This window comes from Myiozetetes cayanensis, unplaced genomic scaffold (assembly GCF_022539395.1).
Source record: "Myiozetetes cayanensis isolate MyiCay16 unplaced genomic scaffold, myiCay2020 scf1, whole genome shotgun sequence".
Taxonomy (NCBI): domain Eukaryota; kingdom Metazoa; phylum Chordata; class Aves; order Passeriformes; family Tyrannidae; genus Myiozetetes; species Myiozetetes cayanensis.
Genome location: NW_026086604.1, coordinates 17,897,275 through 17,916,577, shown reverse-complemented (window position 1 = coordinate 17,916,577; position 19,303 = coordinate 17,897,275). Strand labels below are relative to the sequence as shown.

The window sequence follows — 19,303 nt, the reverse complement described above, 5'->3', positions numbered from 1 at the left end:
GAGAAGTCTGATGAATTTGACTATGAGAAATTATTACAGAACTTACCCAGTTCAATGTTATTGGATTTCAATTATTTCATTACAGTTATAGTACCATAAAACTGGAGTCAAGCATTGATGTATCAGAACTAATGCACTCAAAGGGTCTGATGCTCAAATTTGTGTTCAGAGGAGTGTTTATTGTAACAAAGGCATCTGTTGTTAAGTGAATGCAAATCCTTTGTTGGTGGTATATTCTCACACTTTTACAAAGCTATTAAAATTCTTACAGTGTTTGTTTTGTTTTGCTTAAGTAGCCTATCTTTACAAGTGCTGAGTTAGGATCTGTTACTCGCTGTATAAAGATTGTCACTTAGCTAGCTGTCTTTGTGTACTTGCATCTATATGTCTGCATTTATATTGCAGTATATGATATTTCAGGAATATTTATTTAGCATTTAATACTTTAACATTACTAAAAAATACATCCTTGAGTGTCTGTAAATCTGGTACAAATTAGGGAGCACAGTTCAGATTTCTCCACACTGTGCTGGCAAGTGGCCTCAATCAGAAGTAATTTTCTCCATGAAGGCACATGCAGCTCACTTGTCAGCCACTCCTCAGTAGATACTGTTATTTGTATCAAATTATATGTGGTGGTTTTTCGAAGTGGACTCCTGTGTCCACTAAGCCATACAGATTTCTGCCACATTGACTCCTTCGTTGCTGTCATTAATTGTGCTGGTTTTTTTACTGCCTCTTGTTTATCTGTGCTATTTGCGAAAAGATTTGAGATTGTGTTTATATCAATAAATATTCACGAATTGGAGTAAGTACCAAATGAATTAGTAAATTACTCAACCCCTCAAAATCTTCTGTTGTGTACAACACATGTATTTGCTTGTTTTATAAAGGAACCAGTTTTTTTCAGAGCTTCATGCAAAATCCGTAATGAATCAAAGGAGACTTAATCTTCCTTCAGTACCCCTATTTAAAATCGGAAATAGAGTTTTCACCGAGTGTGATTGGGAATTCTTAACTGTTTGTCATGTATCTAGCTAATCTGAAGCATTTCAGAATCAACTCTCCTTAGATTACATCACATGCTTTTACAAACTGCTAATAGGAGAAGAATTGCTGAAATGAAAAGACAAACATCTAGACTATCTCTGCAACTAACTATTCATCTAAATTCCTTAACTGCTTAAGTGTGAAATTTTACTACTTTAATTATTAAAGAGTCTAGTCATATGTCAGAGCTGTTTACTGTCGGATCACTTATATTGTTGCTCTGGGAATGTGACACTCAGATGAATTTCAATAGTAGAAATTTTTGGATTTGCATTGCTATGTCATTGTGGTCATTGGTTGTACAGTCACACTTAATCAGCAGTTATTGAAAAGGATTTTTCATCAGAACGGGATAGAACCTTAACTCTGGTCCCGTTGAAATAAAAACCGACATCGTACATTTTGTGCCATAGGTACTCAACATGATTAGTATAAGTAATGGATGTAATACTATGAAATTAAGCCAACAATTTAAAATAAATGCAGAAAGAAAAGTGTGGTACTAAAGTAACTGATTAACCTGTATTCTGACTGTTGAAGGTAATATATCAACATAATAACAACTGTGGGAAAAAAGCATTATCAGAGAAAACAGTTGAAAGAAACTCTATTCCTTTTAAAGCCTTATTTATTTTTGTCTATATGACTCCGTATTTTTAAGTATTTTAAATCAAGGAAGAAGTTGCATAGCTTTTGTGCAGCTTTTGTTCCCTAGATAGAGGAGCTAGTAAACTTTGAAACTTTTTGAAACCTTTTGAACCAGATAAATTCTTAGTTCTCTAGCTGAGTTGATTTGCTGGTATGGGTAAGATGTTTTTGGAAGCACATATCCAAAGTAGGCAAACATAAGCATGCATAGTTAATGTGTTTGCATTTGTCGAGAATATGTAGTTCCATGTAATCTTTATTTTGAGATTCTGAAAATTTATTTTTATTTATTTTCTGTTTATGTGCAAGTAATTATATGAACTAGTCAAGAATAGAGAAATTAATCTATTTATTCTTCCTAGTAATAGAGTTTGGATTTTACTGGGTTTTTTTAACCCACTGTATGTTTGAGTGATAATTAAAAATGGCCACAGAAATTTGGCATCGATTTTGAGTTCCCAAGAAACTGAGAAATACTTAATTTTGATCTTATTCATGTGGGTTGATCTTACTCATGTTGAACAATGCCTTACTCTTTAGTTAAAGTTATCAGTTCATAGCTCTGGGCATGAGCTGGATCTATTTGAACATTAAAAAAATGAAAGATGGCTCAACATGCATAAGACAGAATTTGTCCCAAGGATCAGGTTCTAGTTGGGTGAATTAGGCAAGGCAGCAACTGCCTGAAACCTAGAAAAATAATTTATGCACAGATCCTTCAATTTCAACAAAAGTCATGCTGGTGTTTGAAGCACAGCCTCTGATGTCAACCCCTGAGGTGAACTGTTACGTAAAGCTCTGATGCGTGCTCATGTGTGCACCCCTGGATAAACATCGCTGGGGTTTGTGTTTGGGCTGGCACGCACAAGGCAAAGCCCCTTGCAGATGCATGCATATCTCTGATCTCCTCTGGATGTGACTGCATTTACATTTCTGCTTGCAAATGCTTGGACAGATAACTTTAGGAAATGATCATACATAGGATGTACCTGTGGTGGCATTAGTCAAGATTCTTTTCAGTCTGAGACTCATTTAAAAAATAGAGTCCCAAGCTACAAAATTACAGGGGTTTGAACTGGCTCTGTGGATTTGGCATGTACACTGTATTTCTTCTACTTTCTTGGAAAGTGTCAATGGAAATCATAAGGTGTGTTTCCATGAGTGCTGCAAATGAAAGCATACCAACTGTATTTCTATTCTTTTCCTAATTAACATACAGTGATGATTAGCTTGCTGATTGCTTACTGGTGACCTGATCAAACAAACTGGTTTAACATCTAGAAACAGACCTGAATGTCATGTACACATGCCAATTGGATTACTTGCAGATAAATTTCTTTTGCTGGATTTTGCAAAAAAAAACTTGAAAAAGTCAAATGACAAAGAACCAGTCATGCAACAGGAAATCGACTTTCACTGAAATGTTGACTGAAGTTTAAATTTTCCCCCAAATTTAAAATACATGGAAAATTTATTAAAGGCATATAGCTTCATTTGAAATGATGCAAAACATGGTATTTATCCATCTTTATCTGTGTGGCAAAAATTTACATTTCCCTAAAATAGTATATTTTTTGTTTCATTGTGTTTTTATATCCTAGTTTATTTATCCAGATCTTACTAGGAGAGCACACCAATGACTCTACAGACAATGTCACATTGTAATAATATTATGAAATCTGAACAGTATTTCTGATGATTTTGTGCAGAACCCCTTGTTCTTTCATTTCTGCCATGAACCTGGACACACGTGAGGTGCCTGGGCTGCCCATGTTCAGCTGCAGCGCTCTGCTCCAGCGTGTGCTTTGTTCTCTCTTCCATACCGTGCGATAGCCACTCTTCATTCCCTGTGCATATGCAGTTGCTGGATTTTTTCCCAGCGTGGCTGGAAGGTGCAATTAACAGTAATGGATACTTTGATAGTGAGAATCTTTATTTCTTCAGCCATAATAATAGCCCCTTATTTTAGGAGCTATATTGTTGAATGACAGCTAGCGTTGGCGAGTGTGTCACCACAAAAGTGGGTTCATTTGGTCAGATTCTCAGCTGGCACAGAGAGTCATATTTCCATGAAAGATAGTAAGCTATATTAATTTATGGAATCCCAGCTGGGAATCTCAATCAATTTCAATAAAAAGTAACCATCATATTCCTCTGAAGCAAGAATTACACAACCTAGCCTAAAGTGAATTTTGCTGTTTTAATAGATGTAGGTAGTCAATGGTTTGTAATAAATTACATAAAATTAGACTGTAGTCAATATTTGATTTCTTTAAAAATTTATTCCTTCCTTTTCATCGAACACAACACAATCATTTATGTATTGTATCTCAGCATGATAGATTATATAGGAATAGTGTATTTAATACTGTAAAACTATCATATAAATACAAATCACATTTTTTTTCATTAGCTAGCTCGCTTTCATTTTGAAGAAGAAATACTCAGTCAATTATAAATGAGGCTGTGCTTTCATTGGAGAGTGAAATATGTAATTTTTTCAAGCCTCAACCATGTATAATGAAATCTCTCCTTTGAAATCCAGTCTTAAGATGGATTTTGAAACATACCGACATTTAATAAAATCTTAGTTAAACTAAAATATGTTCAGTCATTTCAAATCTCTATTTAAATCTAGGGTAAAATTCTATACCCTGCACAAGAGTTAGCAAATAGTTACTATTAACCAATGATTTTGAAGTGTGTGTATTTAAGAAAGAAGAAATTTTAACTTTTGAGTACATTCCAATCAGTAACCTCGGTGTTTTGTGTTATGTCTGTCTGGCATTGGCTCTTTGAGAGGATCTGTAGCAATACTATGTCTAGGTAATTAGAAGAAAAGTCAAAGACCTCAGGCTGCCCTTTCAAATTCCAACTCACACCCTGCTTCTGTAACTGGTTTATGTTTCTGTAGCCCTTGGCTGGTAGTTTACCACAACATTCGTTTGCCCTCTGATAGTCTGTCTGAGTCCTATCCATTGGCTGGGAGTTCACTAAAGAGTCTGGCAAATAAAAGATTACGGATACCATCGGGCTGCTTGAAGCAAAATAGCAGAATAAGCTGAAGTTTTTACTCTTAATACCTTTGTAGTATTTCACTGTTGTCAGTACTTTTAATTTGATTAACAAAGCCTGTAAAAGGAACATTTTAAGTACTGTAATTCAGCATCAAAAACAATCACTAACAAACAAGAGAAGGCTCTTCACTGTTTATGTGGTTTTACAAATATAGCTTTGATTTCCGCTGTTAAAACTGTCTGTGTTTTCATACTAGAGCCCAATGAATAATGAAAACCCCCTATGTGCGAGTATTATTAATACATATTATTAATGACATTTTGCATATTCTGAAGTCATGAGGAAAAGTCACTTTCAATTTCAATTTCCATAAAATGTTATTTGTCCAATTCTAATAAATGCTGAACACAGCTGTGGAAGGAAAAACTAGCTAGAGAACTCCAGTTATAAGTTCACTAAGGTTTTATTTCACATTGTCCTTTTAGATGGTTTTGCCACAGTGTTCCTGATTCTTTTTAAAGGGCCCCTTGAAGATGCCACTGAGGATGAAGAAGAAGAGTGCCTGTCTGAGGAAAATGATACTGTCTCGAAAGAAGACTTTCCATTGGAGGAAAGCTTTTCTGCAGAGTTTGAGCCTGAAAATCTGAGCTGTGAAGAAGTGGAATACTTTTGTAATAAAGGTAATCATTGTAGCCAACCTCTTGAGAGAATACTGGCCAAACTATGTCCAATTGGTCAAAAAGATTTTTTGGTTTATAATCTACAAAAAGCCCGTATAATATAGTACCTTAATGGGGAAAAGAGTCACTCATGGAGTTAAGTCTGGTAAGGGGTAAATATTTAAGTGTGTTGAAAGACACTTTTCAGATATGTGAGTTGTCTTACCTTTAATGTTTTCCTCCGAGTGTTATTTTCTCCATATTGAACTGTAGAGAACAGTCCTCAGAAGTCAATTATCAGCAGATGCGAAGCTAGCAGTGCAACATGTCTGTTCATTGCTTAGGGATAGTGCTCTGCCTAGGAAACATTTCTAGAAAAGCAGATTGTGTCTGTAGATTCTAGGATTAAAATACAGCGTATTATAGAACTTATTACATATGGTAGCAAACTAGTGATTTGTGGAGGGATAACTTTTGAAGTTGCAGATACCTTTTTGTGCATTTGTTACTTGCAAATTATTGAAGATAGAGGTATTTTAGCATAAGTCACACCATTTCGTTCTTACCCAGTATTCAGTCTGCAAGGTTGTGCTGCTTCCCATTCAGCTCACAGAAAAAACTCACTGCTGTGTACTGTTATTTCAAGCATTGAATTAACCTTCTTCCTGTCAGATTTCCACTTGATTATTGTTTGTCTTCTGCAGGTAAGGCTGCCTGTCAAATAACTGGAGTTGTGGTGGTGTTCTTCTGTTAGTCCACTAACCCCTCAGGCATTTGGATACTGATGATTTCTCTGTCTTTCTGTTCTTTCCCAGAAATTGACATATAATTTTTCATGGTAGCTTGATATGCTTCTGGTTTTGTGTTATTTTCATCTGTTTTGGTCGAAGTCGAAGAAATCTGTTGGAAGAGTCCAGTGTTCTGACTGCAGAATATTAGTTCTTCCTACAGAGTCTTCAGTGGGGAAAGCACAACAATTTTCTACAAGTCCTCTATGTAGCTTACATACTTTTAACAAAATAATTTACTTTTGCTCTACAGGTTCTTGATACTTAATAAGTCAACCTAAGAGATCAAAACAGATTAGTCAATAGTTTAGAGTTCACCTGCTGCAAATCTTACTGCGAGGAGAGAACAGATTATGGACAGAAATGCTTTACAAACAAAGAGAATTTTGTACTGTTATAACTGTCGTGAACAGGTACTACTATTACTTTGTGTTCACTTGTTCACGTGCCTTTCAGGCACCATTTTCTCATTTTCTTAGCTGGAAGAAGATACTGGTCCTACTATTGGCATTAATAAATAAATATTTAAACCACCATGTGCATAGTTGTTATATTGGAGTCTCCTGAATTCCTTCTGTCAGTGGTGGAAGACTATGCACTAGTGTCAGTTCATAGCATATCAGTTGGATTTATTTATCTCTCTTTACTTCTCACTGCATTTCCAGGGCCCACCCATGGTAAATACTATGGTTTTGGGTGAAATCAAGGAAAAAATATGTGGTTCTTTTTTTTTAATTGCAATAAATATTGTGAATTCACATCGAATTTCAAGTTATCTTGGATCTTCTCTTTAATAAACACATCTTTCAGCGAAAACAATGAATCCAGGCCACTGTATTAAAGAAGATCAGGAATCAAGTGGGAATACATTTAAATCTGAATCTTGATTACCATATGTTTTATTAAGAACATCTGCTGATTCTTCAAGCAGAATGCCTTCTGAATTCTCAGCAGTTCTTTTTCCAAGTGTACTGTAGTTAGAAAAGAATCTTAAGCCTCTCCAGTGCAACGGCTACAGAAGAAAAGTTGGAAAGGAAATTTCTAAGGATCAAGGGGCACATAAAGCACCAATCTACCTCCAGCAGAGGCAGTGTGACAGAATGTCCCACTTTGAAGCAAGTTGAGAATATCCCTGGAAAAAGATGGAATGGGAGAGAGTAGAGATGTGCTGGTTTTTATTAATGTCTCAACTTCCATTGAATGTTTTGCTGCTTCAGGGACACATCTTAAGTGTCATTACCATGAGGTCACCTATGTTTTCCATTAAAGGTTCTAGAAAGTAAAGGTATTTTCTTGGATATAAATATCTCTCTCCCTCTTTCCCTCCCCTGGGGTTTCTTCCCAGCTGACTCAAAACAAGAGGATACATGAGTAGTGGGGCTTCCCTCAAGAATCAGGGGATGGGGAACATGGGGGCATGGGGAACAAGTGGCACAGCTGTTGGGGAGGAGCTCTTTGTGAGACTCTATCCATGATATGCTTTTTGTACTATGTAAATTCAAGTATCACCTAAAACCGGAGGCTTTTAACTATCCAGAGTAGCCACAGAAGGCAGAAATTTACTGAACTCACAGTTCTTTCAGAGGAATGAAAGTAGGGGACGTACAGGTTTCCAGCTTAGTAACTTTGGCTTCTTGACTAAAGAGATTTTACTGTCAAGCTGTGCCTGATTGTATTATAAGCAGAGAGCAGTCTCTTACTCTTTAAATTGCAAACAGCTAACCTTTATAAAGCCATACTTGTCATTCCCACCTTATTAATTTGGGTTTGTGAGATAGGTTCAGCAGAATAGTTGCCAGAATTAGAAGGTGGAGGCGAAAGCCTCGGCAAAGTGTGAAGCAAATTAATCACATTGATTGAGCTACATGTCATTTTACAACTGTTCTCAGGTTTCAAAGTTTTGACTTTTGGATATTACTTTTCCCTTCTCCTTTTGCTCATTAATGGCTTTTGCAACAAGGAATCTGGAAAATTTCTCCTCTTCCACACTTCTGCCTCACCACAAATCCACAACTAACTTTGCTGCATTCCTATATAGTCCTCCTTTTCACTCAAATGTGAAGAGGTGAACAATTTTTAAGCATGTAAATATTCAAAGCTAGAATGGAAATTACTGACCTACTATTTGCTAAGCATTGTTTTAAGCTTCCAACTCTATTTTTTTTAACTTTTTGGATGAAGAGCCTCATAATAGATGGTAGTGAACTTGGATTTGTTTGCACTTTTGACAGTGAGATCAGGGGAAAGGAAATATTTTGGAAGCAGCAATAATAACACAGTCATAGTGGTCTTCTACTGCAAAGCTGCACTGGTCTGTATCTTTGGAGTAAAAACAAAAAACTTGGTAGAAGGTAGGCTTGGTGATAGTACATTACATTTTTTCAGTTTGAAAACAGCCTTCAAAAATTGTTGTTTATGCTTAGTTACTACAAATTGATGTACTGCCAATAAAAAGAGTATCTAATAATTCTGTCCACACAAAGCCTGTATTAGCCTGGAATCTCCCTTGCTGATTTTTTTTTTTTAATGTCCAGATAGTGAGTATCTGGAATCAAGAGTCTGTATCAGACTAAGATTAATTTAAATTAAATTCAGATCTATAAGATTTATTAGATAAATGACAGTATTTAAACATTTGGAATAAGGAAACTGTCTTCCATGCAGTGGAGTGATAGACTAGGTGGCTGAAAACCTACTTTGGAAGCTAGGAGATAGTACATATGGATTAAATTTTGTCTGTTATAGGTTGGAATAAGAAAATGAGGTAATGCTAACAGAGACAAAAGAAGAAGTGAGCTGGAGGCATGATAGGGTTAATAATTTCAGAAGGGCAGATGGAAGGAGGGGGCACAAATGGCAGAACAATGCAAAGACCAAGTTGAAGGTGGTGGGATGAAAAGCAAAGTACTAAATAAAGCTCGTCTGAGATGTGAAGTAGTTTATCTTTGGCTTTGTAGTCACTGATTGCTGTCATCCTGCCTAGATACGCTCAGGAAAAATAAAAAAACTACTCTCATCTGTTTGCTGTACTCATATGGTGGTGACACCTTTTCTTCTCTGTAGAGAGGAAGAATAGGAGCCTTGGCTACTTCATAGAGGTGGGAACTGGATAAACAAATTGCAGTTCCTTGTGAGCTTCCTAGGAGAAGTGTTCAATGAGGGATTCACTTTCCAAGGAAAAGTTATCTTGAGCAATGAAAGAGATCACTTGAAATTAGTAGATAGTTAAATAGCTGTGTTCAGAGAAGAGGCAGGAGAAGCAAATAGAGGAGGTCTATAACCAAGAGAGAAAATGGGGGACTTTTGCCAGGAGGAAGAGGCAACTGAAGGAACGTACATATCTAATAATTAGAGAAAGAGGGCAGGTTCATTTCTTACTGTCATGTTTCCCAGGACAATTTTGTCAATTCTCCTGTTCTTTGCTTATAGCACGGCTGTTGCTCTTGATCCTCATGTTGTAGGCTTTCCATGTTACTTCATCATGAGGCAGCATTGGCACCAGGCCTCAGTGGAAGAAGATTCAGTGGCCTTAACACTGCTGGTGGTAGATTGGAAAGCAAATGCCTTCTGCTTTCCAGTACAAACTGTGCTTCAGTTGGTGACATAGGAAGATATGGGGTATACATGAGGTGGGATGAAGACATTGTTTCATGATGCAATTCCTTTAGAATCCATAGCATGAATGCTAGGTATGCCTGTAGTGGTGTATGTCTGTAGCCAGTTGATGTGTGGTTGCAGTTCCTGATACATTGGTTATGTTTATTTGTGAGTGAAGAGGGGGATAAGGGGAATCCAGTGCAGTCTGAAACTCATATACAGTTTTAAGTCAGCAAGAAGATGACTCCAGGAATTTATGGCCTGCATACTGGGTACATACCTGCTGCTATATTCTTGTATTCTGCTTGGGCATGAGGTGATGAGCTCAGAACCTGAACCAAGTTTTCTGCTCATGTACAGTATTTTGTCACTAGCTTGCCAAAGCAGCTTAGGACTGGAATTTTTTATGTTAAACCATGTGACCTGATTGTGCAGCCAGGCTTGAGATTCAGGAAAACAGCTGCAGTGTGATTCCTCATATAAGAAAGCATATACAAAGCTAAGTTCGTCCGTGTATTAATCTTTCCCTTCATACTTCATGTGCAAAGCTATCATGCTATCATCTATAATACCAGCCAAACTCTTAACACCCTGAAAATGATTTCAGTGTGTCCCTTTTTCCTCTGAGTATGACTTTGTGTCTGTGTGTATGCTTGTGTGCATTTGTGTAAATATTCTTTGCTTCTTTCATGTTAGACATATAATAGCTAACAATATGCTTGCTATTTTCTGTTTCTGGATCAAAAAGTAGATTTATGCCATTTTTTTCTTGTTTGCCTTTTTTTTGTTGTTGTTCCTTTTTTTAACCAGAAACCTCTTAATCAATAATGTTTCTTTCCTTTTCAGTAATGGATTTCATGACAAATTTCTAACTCTTTTGCTATAGCAAGTGGAGGTAGGATCAGTACAAGGCAGCTATACCATAATCACTTTGAGCTCAATAAGGAGATCTTTACAGGCAACTTTGTTCTTATTTCTTAACGGGATTAAGAAGCTCAGCTCTTTAAATTCTTGCATATAACACTGACATTTCCAGGGTGTGTTTGGACCAAGGAGTTCAAAGAGAAGGAATAAAAAAGAAAAGCCAATATGACTTTGTTTTTTACCTTGCTGCAGGAGCTGTTTGTGCAAATCGCCTATAAGCTTATTGACCTGAATCTTTGACTCCTTGTTTTCTCTGGATTTGGCTGGAGTGTAGACACTGATAGAGCACTGATAGAGGTGATTGCACAGCCCTCGGCTTTGCTTGGCACCAGACACCCTCCCTCCCTGTGCCTGACATTATCTTTCCCTGGCAATATTTCTATTCTCCTGGAGCTCGTATTCCTTTAAATTTTTTATATTTGTTTTAATTCATTGCATTTTCTTCATGTAGGCTTTCTGACTAAATGAAGGATAAATTATTTTTGGTAATCAGAGACAGAAGAATGTATGTATGTGTGTGATGTATTTTCACCTCCTTGGATAACTATAATATGCATAAGAACTCACAGTGTGGCTCCGTCCAAAAATGCAGTAGTTACCTCTAACTGACTTGTGTATATGTTTGTGACACTGTTGGATTCTCATGTTCCCCTGACTGAGGGTTCTCATATGTTTACCTGTATCCCATTCAGCTGAAACAACTGAATTCTGTGTATCTTCCATACTATTCATCAGGTGCTGAATATGGACAAACAAATGAAGGAGTTCTCTGATAATAGATTCTGAGTGGTCCTAAGTCAGAATTAGATTGGATCCTAGCAGGATGAAAGGGAGACCTTTTTCTTCTGATCATCAGCATTTACCTTGTGTTTTACTTCTCATGCTTTCTCATTCTTTCCTGTTACTGTACCTCAGAGGACCACCTCTTTTCTTGCTAGAAGGGAAAGGAGATATCTCAAAAGGTTGGAGTGATTTCATTTTTTTTTTTTTCACCATTCACTAGACAGCATGGAAAGGCTACCAGAATAAAAAATACAAGATTGTCTATTCTACACAATTTTCTGTTTACTGCTAACCCATATTTAAACCTCTCAGGCTATATTTTCAGGCCAACTAAAATCCATGTTGGTGTAATATCAGCTTTAGTTGGATAAAAACTTGACAAGTTAAACAAGCAAAGCTTTTTTTAATTCAAGACATTAAATAATTGTTCATCAAGCAGAAAACTATATCTCAAAAGAAACTAGAAATCTATGTTTAAATAAATAAGTATATAGATCCAAATAGAAAACATTATTTTAACTGTGCAGAATTAAAAAGCGAGAGAAACACTTAAACAGCTTACTCAACTTTAAGCAGTTTATCAAAGCAACTCCAGCCTTTTCAGTCAGCACATTTTCAGAACAATGAAATTCTGAATTCTATCACAGCTAGGGATAGAATTCACGGAGGGATTATTTGGTTACAACAAGTAGTGTAATGTTCCCTTTCTAGAAAGTCACAAAACTTGAACTTGGATTGACTTAAATTTGAGCTCAAATTTGACAGAATATGAATTGCAAATTAATAAGGGTAATCTTCTTTAAAATATGAAATGCACAAATGACAAATTTCACCAGATATTCTTATTTCATGTGTACTGTACATCTGTTTCTAATTTTATTTATAATGAAGGTCTGTTTTGCCTTTTTTTGTCCTCTGGTGTCCCTAACACCAAAAATTCTGAATACTTTTGACGATTTCTGAGACACTGATGAAAAAATTCCTACCAATCCATGTCCAAAAAGCAGATTTCCTCACAGGTAGTGTATTATATGGGTCAGTGTGGGTATATTTACACTAAATTAACATTCAAAGGATCAGTAAAAGTCAAGTAAAAGCCACATTTATGTCATCATTGGACAAATATCGATAAGACAAATATTATTGCTGAGTAGATTCTGCTACTGGATAGAGGAAAAGAAGCATTTATTTTTGACTGAAAAGTCTTTTCCTCGAGTTTGACTAAAAGAAGTCTAGACTGGTTTTGAAACCATGTGTAATACAACATGTATGTGGAAACATGTCTGTAATGGTAGGGAATTCACTGTTTTTGATATTGAGGCACCTGAAGGGTAGATTATTGCAAATAAAAACATACAATTGTTTACAACAAGGTAAATTTAAATGTCACTGTGTAGCAAAAACTATCTATTGCTGCTCATTATGTGTGTGGAAATCACATGAAAACTGGATTTGTATATGATAATGAATTCAGCTGCACATTGTAAAATGAGGTTTTCTTGGTTGGACGAAGAATTTTCATAAGAGACGGCATATTTCTGCAGTAGGGAAGGAACAGAATTGTTATATAATTAAGTTGAAATTAAGCCTTCAAACTTAGAGTCTGAAACTTGTTAGAGTTTCACTGAAGTAATCTCTCTGTTCTGCTGCAGGTGGTTTAGAATCTCATGGATTGTCAATTTCCATTGAAATAAGTTTTGAAAATTATACTGAGCAAAATTCTTTGTTTGTGGCATGCAAATATCTTTTAAAATGTGCTTCTGCTGCTTTTGTAATCAAGTGCCTAGAGCTATGGAGTTTGAACCTCTGGTTGGTACTTGAATATACCTAATAGAGTTCTTCTATTTGAAGTTTTAATGGGGAAGGTTAAAAAGATGCAAGACTTTTTTCTATTTTTTTTTCCTTTAAATCAATAGAAGCTCTTGGGTAGCCAGTATATCTGAATGATACTCATTTGTAACACTGGTGTCACTAGAGTTGCTCCCTCAAAATGAGGAGATTTTATATATATATATATAACTAATTAATAAAAAGGAAGTCTGGCATACAATTTAGAGAACACTTACTGTTCTTCTACAGGAAATACATTCGAATGAATGATCCTTGTCTTGAAAGAAGTTCAAAAGCAAACAGGGATGATAATGAGAATATATCAAACATTTAGAGAAAGAGGAAGGCCAGACTCAGTCTAGATGAACGTGCTGCACATCAGTGTCTTATCCCAGGAGAAAAGTGCTCTAGCTGAAACGGTTGGAAATAATTGACACTGCTTTTTAACATGATCACTGTGCTGAAATGTAATGTGTCAAGATGTCATTTTGTTAAACAAAGTGGTAATTTTAATAGGAACCAAAATAGTTTCGTACCACTATTTTGGAGAGCTAACAGCTTGCACTATGTAGGTACTCGCCGACACATGGATATTCTGTCCTAAAAGTTAGGGTAAGAGGGAATGCATTGTTTCTGACATTTGTGGGATAAATAATTCTAAGACTGCTTAAGGCAACAGTTATTTCAAATGAGGTTTATCGCAGGAGAAATTATGATTGTTAGTCAGTATGACAGAAAATAATAATTGCTTGCAAAGAAACAAAGTATTGAGTTGATTAATATAATCTGAAATAAAATGCAGTAGATTAACTTGTACAAGTGCTGGTTTCTTTCAGGTATGTTAGCAAATCAATCAGCTGAAAGCTCATACATTCTGTATTTGTAGAGTAGAGTATCTCAGTTAATTTTTATGGGCCTCACTGAAATTATTTCTGATATACATCAGATGAAGTTTTAGTCTGGTAGTGATGGCACCAGATTTCTCCCTCTGTCTCTCTGTCTTCTTGTCTCTCTGTCCTTGCAAGGCTTGTAGAGTAAACCCATTTGCTGTACCCACTGTAGCTGTTCACCTTGTCCTCACACCAGTTGCCAGATATGGCAAATTGCAGAAACATTCCACACAATTTATTTTGTATCTTTATTCTTACAGTTCTATTACCATACCAAGAGCTTATTTAAAGATCTTTTTTTTGCATTATTTTATACCCAGAATGTTTTATATCTGCTGAAAACTTGTATTGCCATTACAATTGGAGTTAAATGTATACACAGAACTCTTTAAAAGAGGTAATCCACAAGAAGGGTAGTTAAGGCCTGTTGCATATTATTCATATTCTTAAGAATACAGTATGCTGCTAAAAAGTAAGTTACATTGAATGATATAAGTATTTGTATTTGAAGTTGTATGTGGTTTGTTTCAAAGTTACTGAGTATTCTTCTGAAGAGATGTTCCTGGCAATAATTCTCAGTTTACAGAAAGTTTCTTAGGATTAAGAACAGGAATATCGCTGTGTGTAAGCTGTGTCACAGACATTGGGAAAAAGCAAATAACAAAGGATAATTTTTGATTGCTGATATATCGTTTCTGAAGCTCTGGCATCTAGTTTATATGTACAGTCTCAGAATCCTTCTTTGGTTGGATCTGGAATTACTACCACTGTAGATTGAGGTAGAAAGGAGAGGGCCCTTCCCCTCTGTCCCCAGAAAGTCTACCCATTCCCAGCCAGTCACACTGGCCGGTTAGCACACATAATGTTATGTTCTTGCCAAAGGAAAGTCTACACTGAGTGACTCCCCATGTCTGTGCATAGTGTCTGTTTTCTCTTTTGGCAGTACAGAATGCTACAGGCTTTGCAACAATTTATTTCTGAATTGATTTATTATAATTGGGAAGTGATGTTTCACACTGAACAGCTGTATGAGGATGTTAACAATTTCAGTTTACATTTATGCTGCCAAGAAGAAGGAACACAAACGGAATTTCAAACTTTTAATGTTCTCTCACTCTAATAAAAGCTGCTGTGTGCTGTTTGTGACTGGTACAGTCCTTCACCCAAAGGTATTTTGTCTGATGATAAAACCATGAGTGTATGAAGCTTGCACATTTTTCATCTCTTTTTTGACCTTATCTTTTGTGAGCGGCTTCTGTGAAGGTATCCTAACTATAGGAAGCACCTGGCAAACATATATGATATCTATGCTGTGATAAGCAGTTATGAACAAGAAAGTAGATCTGTCAGTTCTGAACTGTTCATTGTTAAAAATACTTTGTTGATTTAGCTGATTGCGAAATACATTATAGAGTGCCTAACAGCTGCTATAACATTTGTAGTCAAGAAAGTTCAATAGTTATATTGTACGAGACTTTCTGTAAGAGCCTAATACTGATAGGAACAACATGGATTAAAACAGCAGGGTTGAGAAGAACTGCTAACCCATGTGCTTCTTTAAAATACTGCAACTACTTGTGGCACAAGCTGATTAAGTACAAATTGGGAAGTCTTTAATTTGTTAAAAAGATTAAAGTGAAATTACTTGTTAATATTCAAGTCTCTTTTCCTACTTGTCAGTGTTGTCAGAGATGTTGGAGTTCTCCCTCTCATGTTTCTGGTAATATGTCTCTTCTACAGTCTTCAGATTTCTTGATCAACTTTACCACCTTGAATTACAGTGAATTATCTATTGGATAAACACCAGGGTATTAAAGACCACATTAAAAAATTTGAACTGTTTTTGAAGAGCAACAAAAACAATCAATGCTAGTAAGAGATAGTAAGGCCAAGATGAAAATTCTAGCCACATTACAGCATTGAAGTTGTTTGAATAAGATTTTTTTTCCTCTTAGTTAAGCAGTATTTTGTGTATTCAGCACTTCAGCATAAGTCAGATTTGTTTCACACAACTTTAGCTGACTAAAGATAGTCTCTTAGTCTAAGCTGTGTGTTTAAGAGGATGATTCATTTCATCTCTCTCAGTCACCAAGAGGGGTCTCATATCTCAGGCATCCTAGAATAGGATGAGTCACTCAGGAGGTTTCTTTCTTCCCTGTCTATAGGAGCATCTATATAAGTAGTCTGGACTAGTTTAACTTTCAAGCATCTAAGGTTAGAGGTGATGAGTTCTGTCCTAAGTTTAACTTTAATACCAAATATAGAGAAGTAGCTGAAATTCAGTAGACTTACTTGACTCATGACTAAACATACCCTATGCTATTATATAACCTTGCTCGTAAGAGTCTTTTTTTCATGCAATAATGTTCTTTTAAATAACAGAATTCACTTACCAATCTTCATTGCTACACGGAAAAACAAACAGAACCAGGTTTTGCTTCATTTTAGAGTACTTATCATGGCTGATACTTTTATACCACTCTTTGGTGTTGATGGTAAAAAGTTATTTCTCCTTTAATTTAAAATGTAACTGAGCAGAAAAGTAAAGAAAAAAACATGGGAAAAACAAAACAATGAGATTAAAAAGGAGTCAACAGGTTAGTAGCAAAGTTGGTAGTATATATAAGGCAAAAAGCACTTGATTGGACTCAGAAGAAAGAAATAATTCATTTTCTGGATCCAGTTAAATGTCTACACCTGTAACTGAAGAAAAATGTAATCAGTTCTAAAATAAATATTTAAAAAATAGTCTTATTGAGACTGAAGAGTAGTCAGCAGCTGAACAAAAAGAGTAAACAATGGAAAGAAAATAAATTCTTTAAGGAAATAAACTCCTTTGTGCAAAACAAATGTTAGCTGCTAAAATAGATTAAGTTAGGGGAAAGAGAAGAAAAAAAATCTTGACAGATGTGTTTTGTTATCAGCTCTTCTGCTAAGCCTCCTTTCCGCTTTTTAAAGTTGCAATGTCTCCAACACCAAATTGATTGTCTTGGCTACCCATTTCAATCTGCCCTTGATGCCCAGCTGAGCCTGGGTTAGACTTCACAGAATCTCAGAATATACTGAGTTGGAAGAGACCCACTAGGACCATCAACTCTGACTCCTGGCCCGGCACAGGACCAAGAGTCACACAGTGTGCCTGAGAATATCATCCAAATGCTTCTTGAACTGTGGCAAGCTTGGTGCTTTGACCACTTTCCTGGGGAGCCTGTTCCAGCACCCAACCACCCTCTGGGTGAAGAACCTTTTTCTAATATCCAACCTAAACTTCCCATGACATAACTTTAGGCTATTTCCTCACATCCTGTCTCTGGTCACCACAGAGAAGAGATCAGTGCCTGCCCCTCCTCTTCCCCTCACGAGGATTCTGAAATACACAGTAATGTGCCATTTGTTGGTTTCACAAGCAGATTGGAGTAGTAGGGGGGAACAGGAGAAATCAGTGTGGTGGCATTTCAGGTGTGTAATGCATGCACTTGGCAGTTGGTAAATAATAGAAAGTATCAATGAAAATGATTAAGAATACTTCTTGATGCAAAGTTTTCCTTAATGTAAATTCTACACATTTTATCTACTCTGTTTGCACAAGACACTGCATTAATTCATGAAAACTTGACTATGAAAAACACGTAACACCATACTTCATGAAACACTGAAGAAGCAAGTTAATGAAAAGTTAAGTCTTCTGCTAACATAGATTTTCAGATCTTTCCTCATCTCTCAAATATTTAATTACTGTTTACTATATAGTTTGTGTACCTTAGCTGTGGTTCTTTTTTCCTTTTGCTTTTCAGCCCAATCTTTTACTTAAATTTCTGCTCTTTTAATTCTAATAGTTTAATTTGTTTGATATTCTGGTTGGTTGCATTGATTGGAAGAATGCTCAAATTTGCAGGTTAACACCAGGTTGGTATATATAATAACCTGAAAAAAACTTTTAATATATTGGAGCTAAAATTTTCCATGATTGGACTTTATCTAAAATAATTATTTCTAAATTTTGTTGTTGCTCTGATTTAGTCCATATAAATCTATTATTTACAGTGGAAGAAAAACATTTCCTTTAGTATAAAAATTTTTTGCAAAGAACATTTGGAGATCTTTCTGTGACGGTTATACAGCTTGAGATAGAAAACAAGAATTACCCTTGCTTGTGAACGAGCAACAAGCAACACTTTCAAGGAAACTGGAGTTGATCTTGCCAGGTTTGAACTTTGAAAAACTTTCCTGTGTATCTCTCAATAAATTTGTTGTAGCTTTAAGTTGCTATGAAGGTAGAAATAGGAAGGTAAAAATATCCAATAGGTTCTTCAGTCCACCCAAAGAAAGCAGAGCTCTGTTTGATCACTACAAAGTAACTGTACAAATGCTAATCAAAATAGGCTAGTTGGTTAAAAACAAATAACTGCTAAAACTGCTTAGCAAGAACTTGATAGCTTTTTCAGCCCATGAGTACTTAGGACTGTCTTTTGAAAGGTAACTTCAGACTGAACTGAAGCATGTGAACTTCAAATGCCTGGGTAGAATTATACCCTGTACTAGGTGAATGTGTTGTATTCAAGTTTTATTTTAGACACTAAAAGAGCCTATGAATATACTGGACTGTGCTTTTAGCACTACAAATGCACTGAACTATATTTTTGTAATTGAAATCTGGAGTGAATATAGTATTGTGTTTGTGTGAGAAGTAGTTTATCAGGCTCATATACGTGATATTTGAAAAACTGTTTTATGAATGCAAGGAAGAATGTATTATTACAAGACATTACATGTGCACATGAAGTTAATACTTTATAGTGTTTGTATATAATCATGTACTTGAAAACTCTGGGTCACAATCTTATCTGGTATAAATATAGCTCCAGTGATAACGTATGGGAATCTGGCATGGTTTGTTTTAATCACATTTCTTTACCTATGTTGCTAATTAAAGCTTTTGTTATCATAAGTGGAGGAAAAAATTACAAGTTACTGCTTAATTGCTGTGCTTTTTGCTCCTTCTTGGTCTCCTGTTGTTAAATCAACAGTCTGATTTTTCAGATTCTGAAGTACACTTGTCTTTGTTTTTTAGCGCTGTCACTTTTCTGTGGGACAGCATTTTATAAAAAGTTTGCAT

The 19,303-nt window shown here is 35.8% G+C and overlaps 1 protein-coding gene across 5 annotated transcripts in view; it reads left to right on the top strand.

Moving 5' to 3' along the window:
- The window catches only part of ZFPM2 (zinc finger protein, FOG family member 2), a 306,937-nt gene that overhangs the window by 55,128 nt on the left and 232,506 nt on the right, over nt 1–19,303 (top strand). For 3 of the 5 annotated variants that reach the window (XM_050305579.1, XM_050305590.1, XM_050305629.1), the window contains exon 2: nt 5,238–5,396. The exons of the other annotated variants lie outside the window; for them this stretch is intronic. In XM_050305579.1, coding sequence (XP_050161536.1) covers nt 5,238–5,396 — 159 coding nt within the window. The remainder of the gene's footprint in view (nt 1–5,237; nt 5,397–19,303) is intronic. 5 annotated transcript variants of the gene reach the window in all.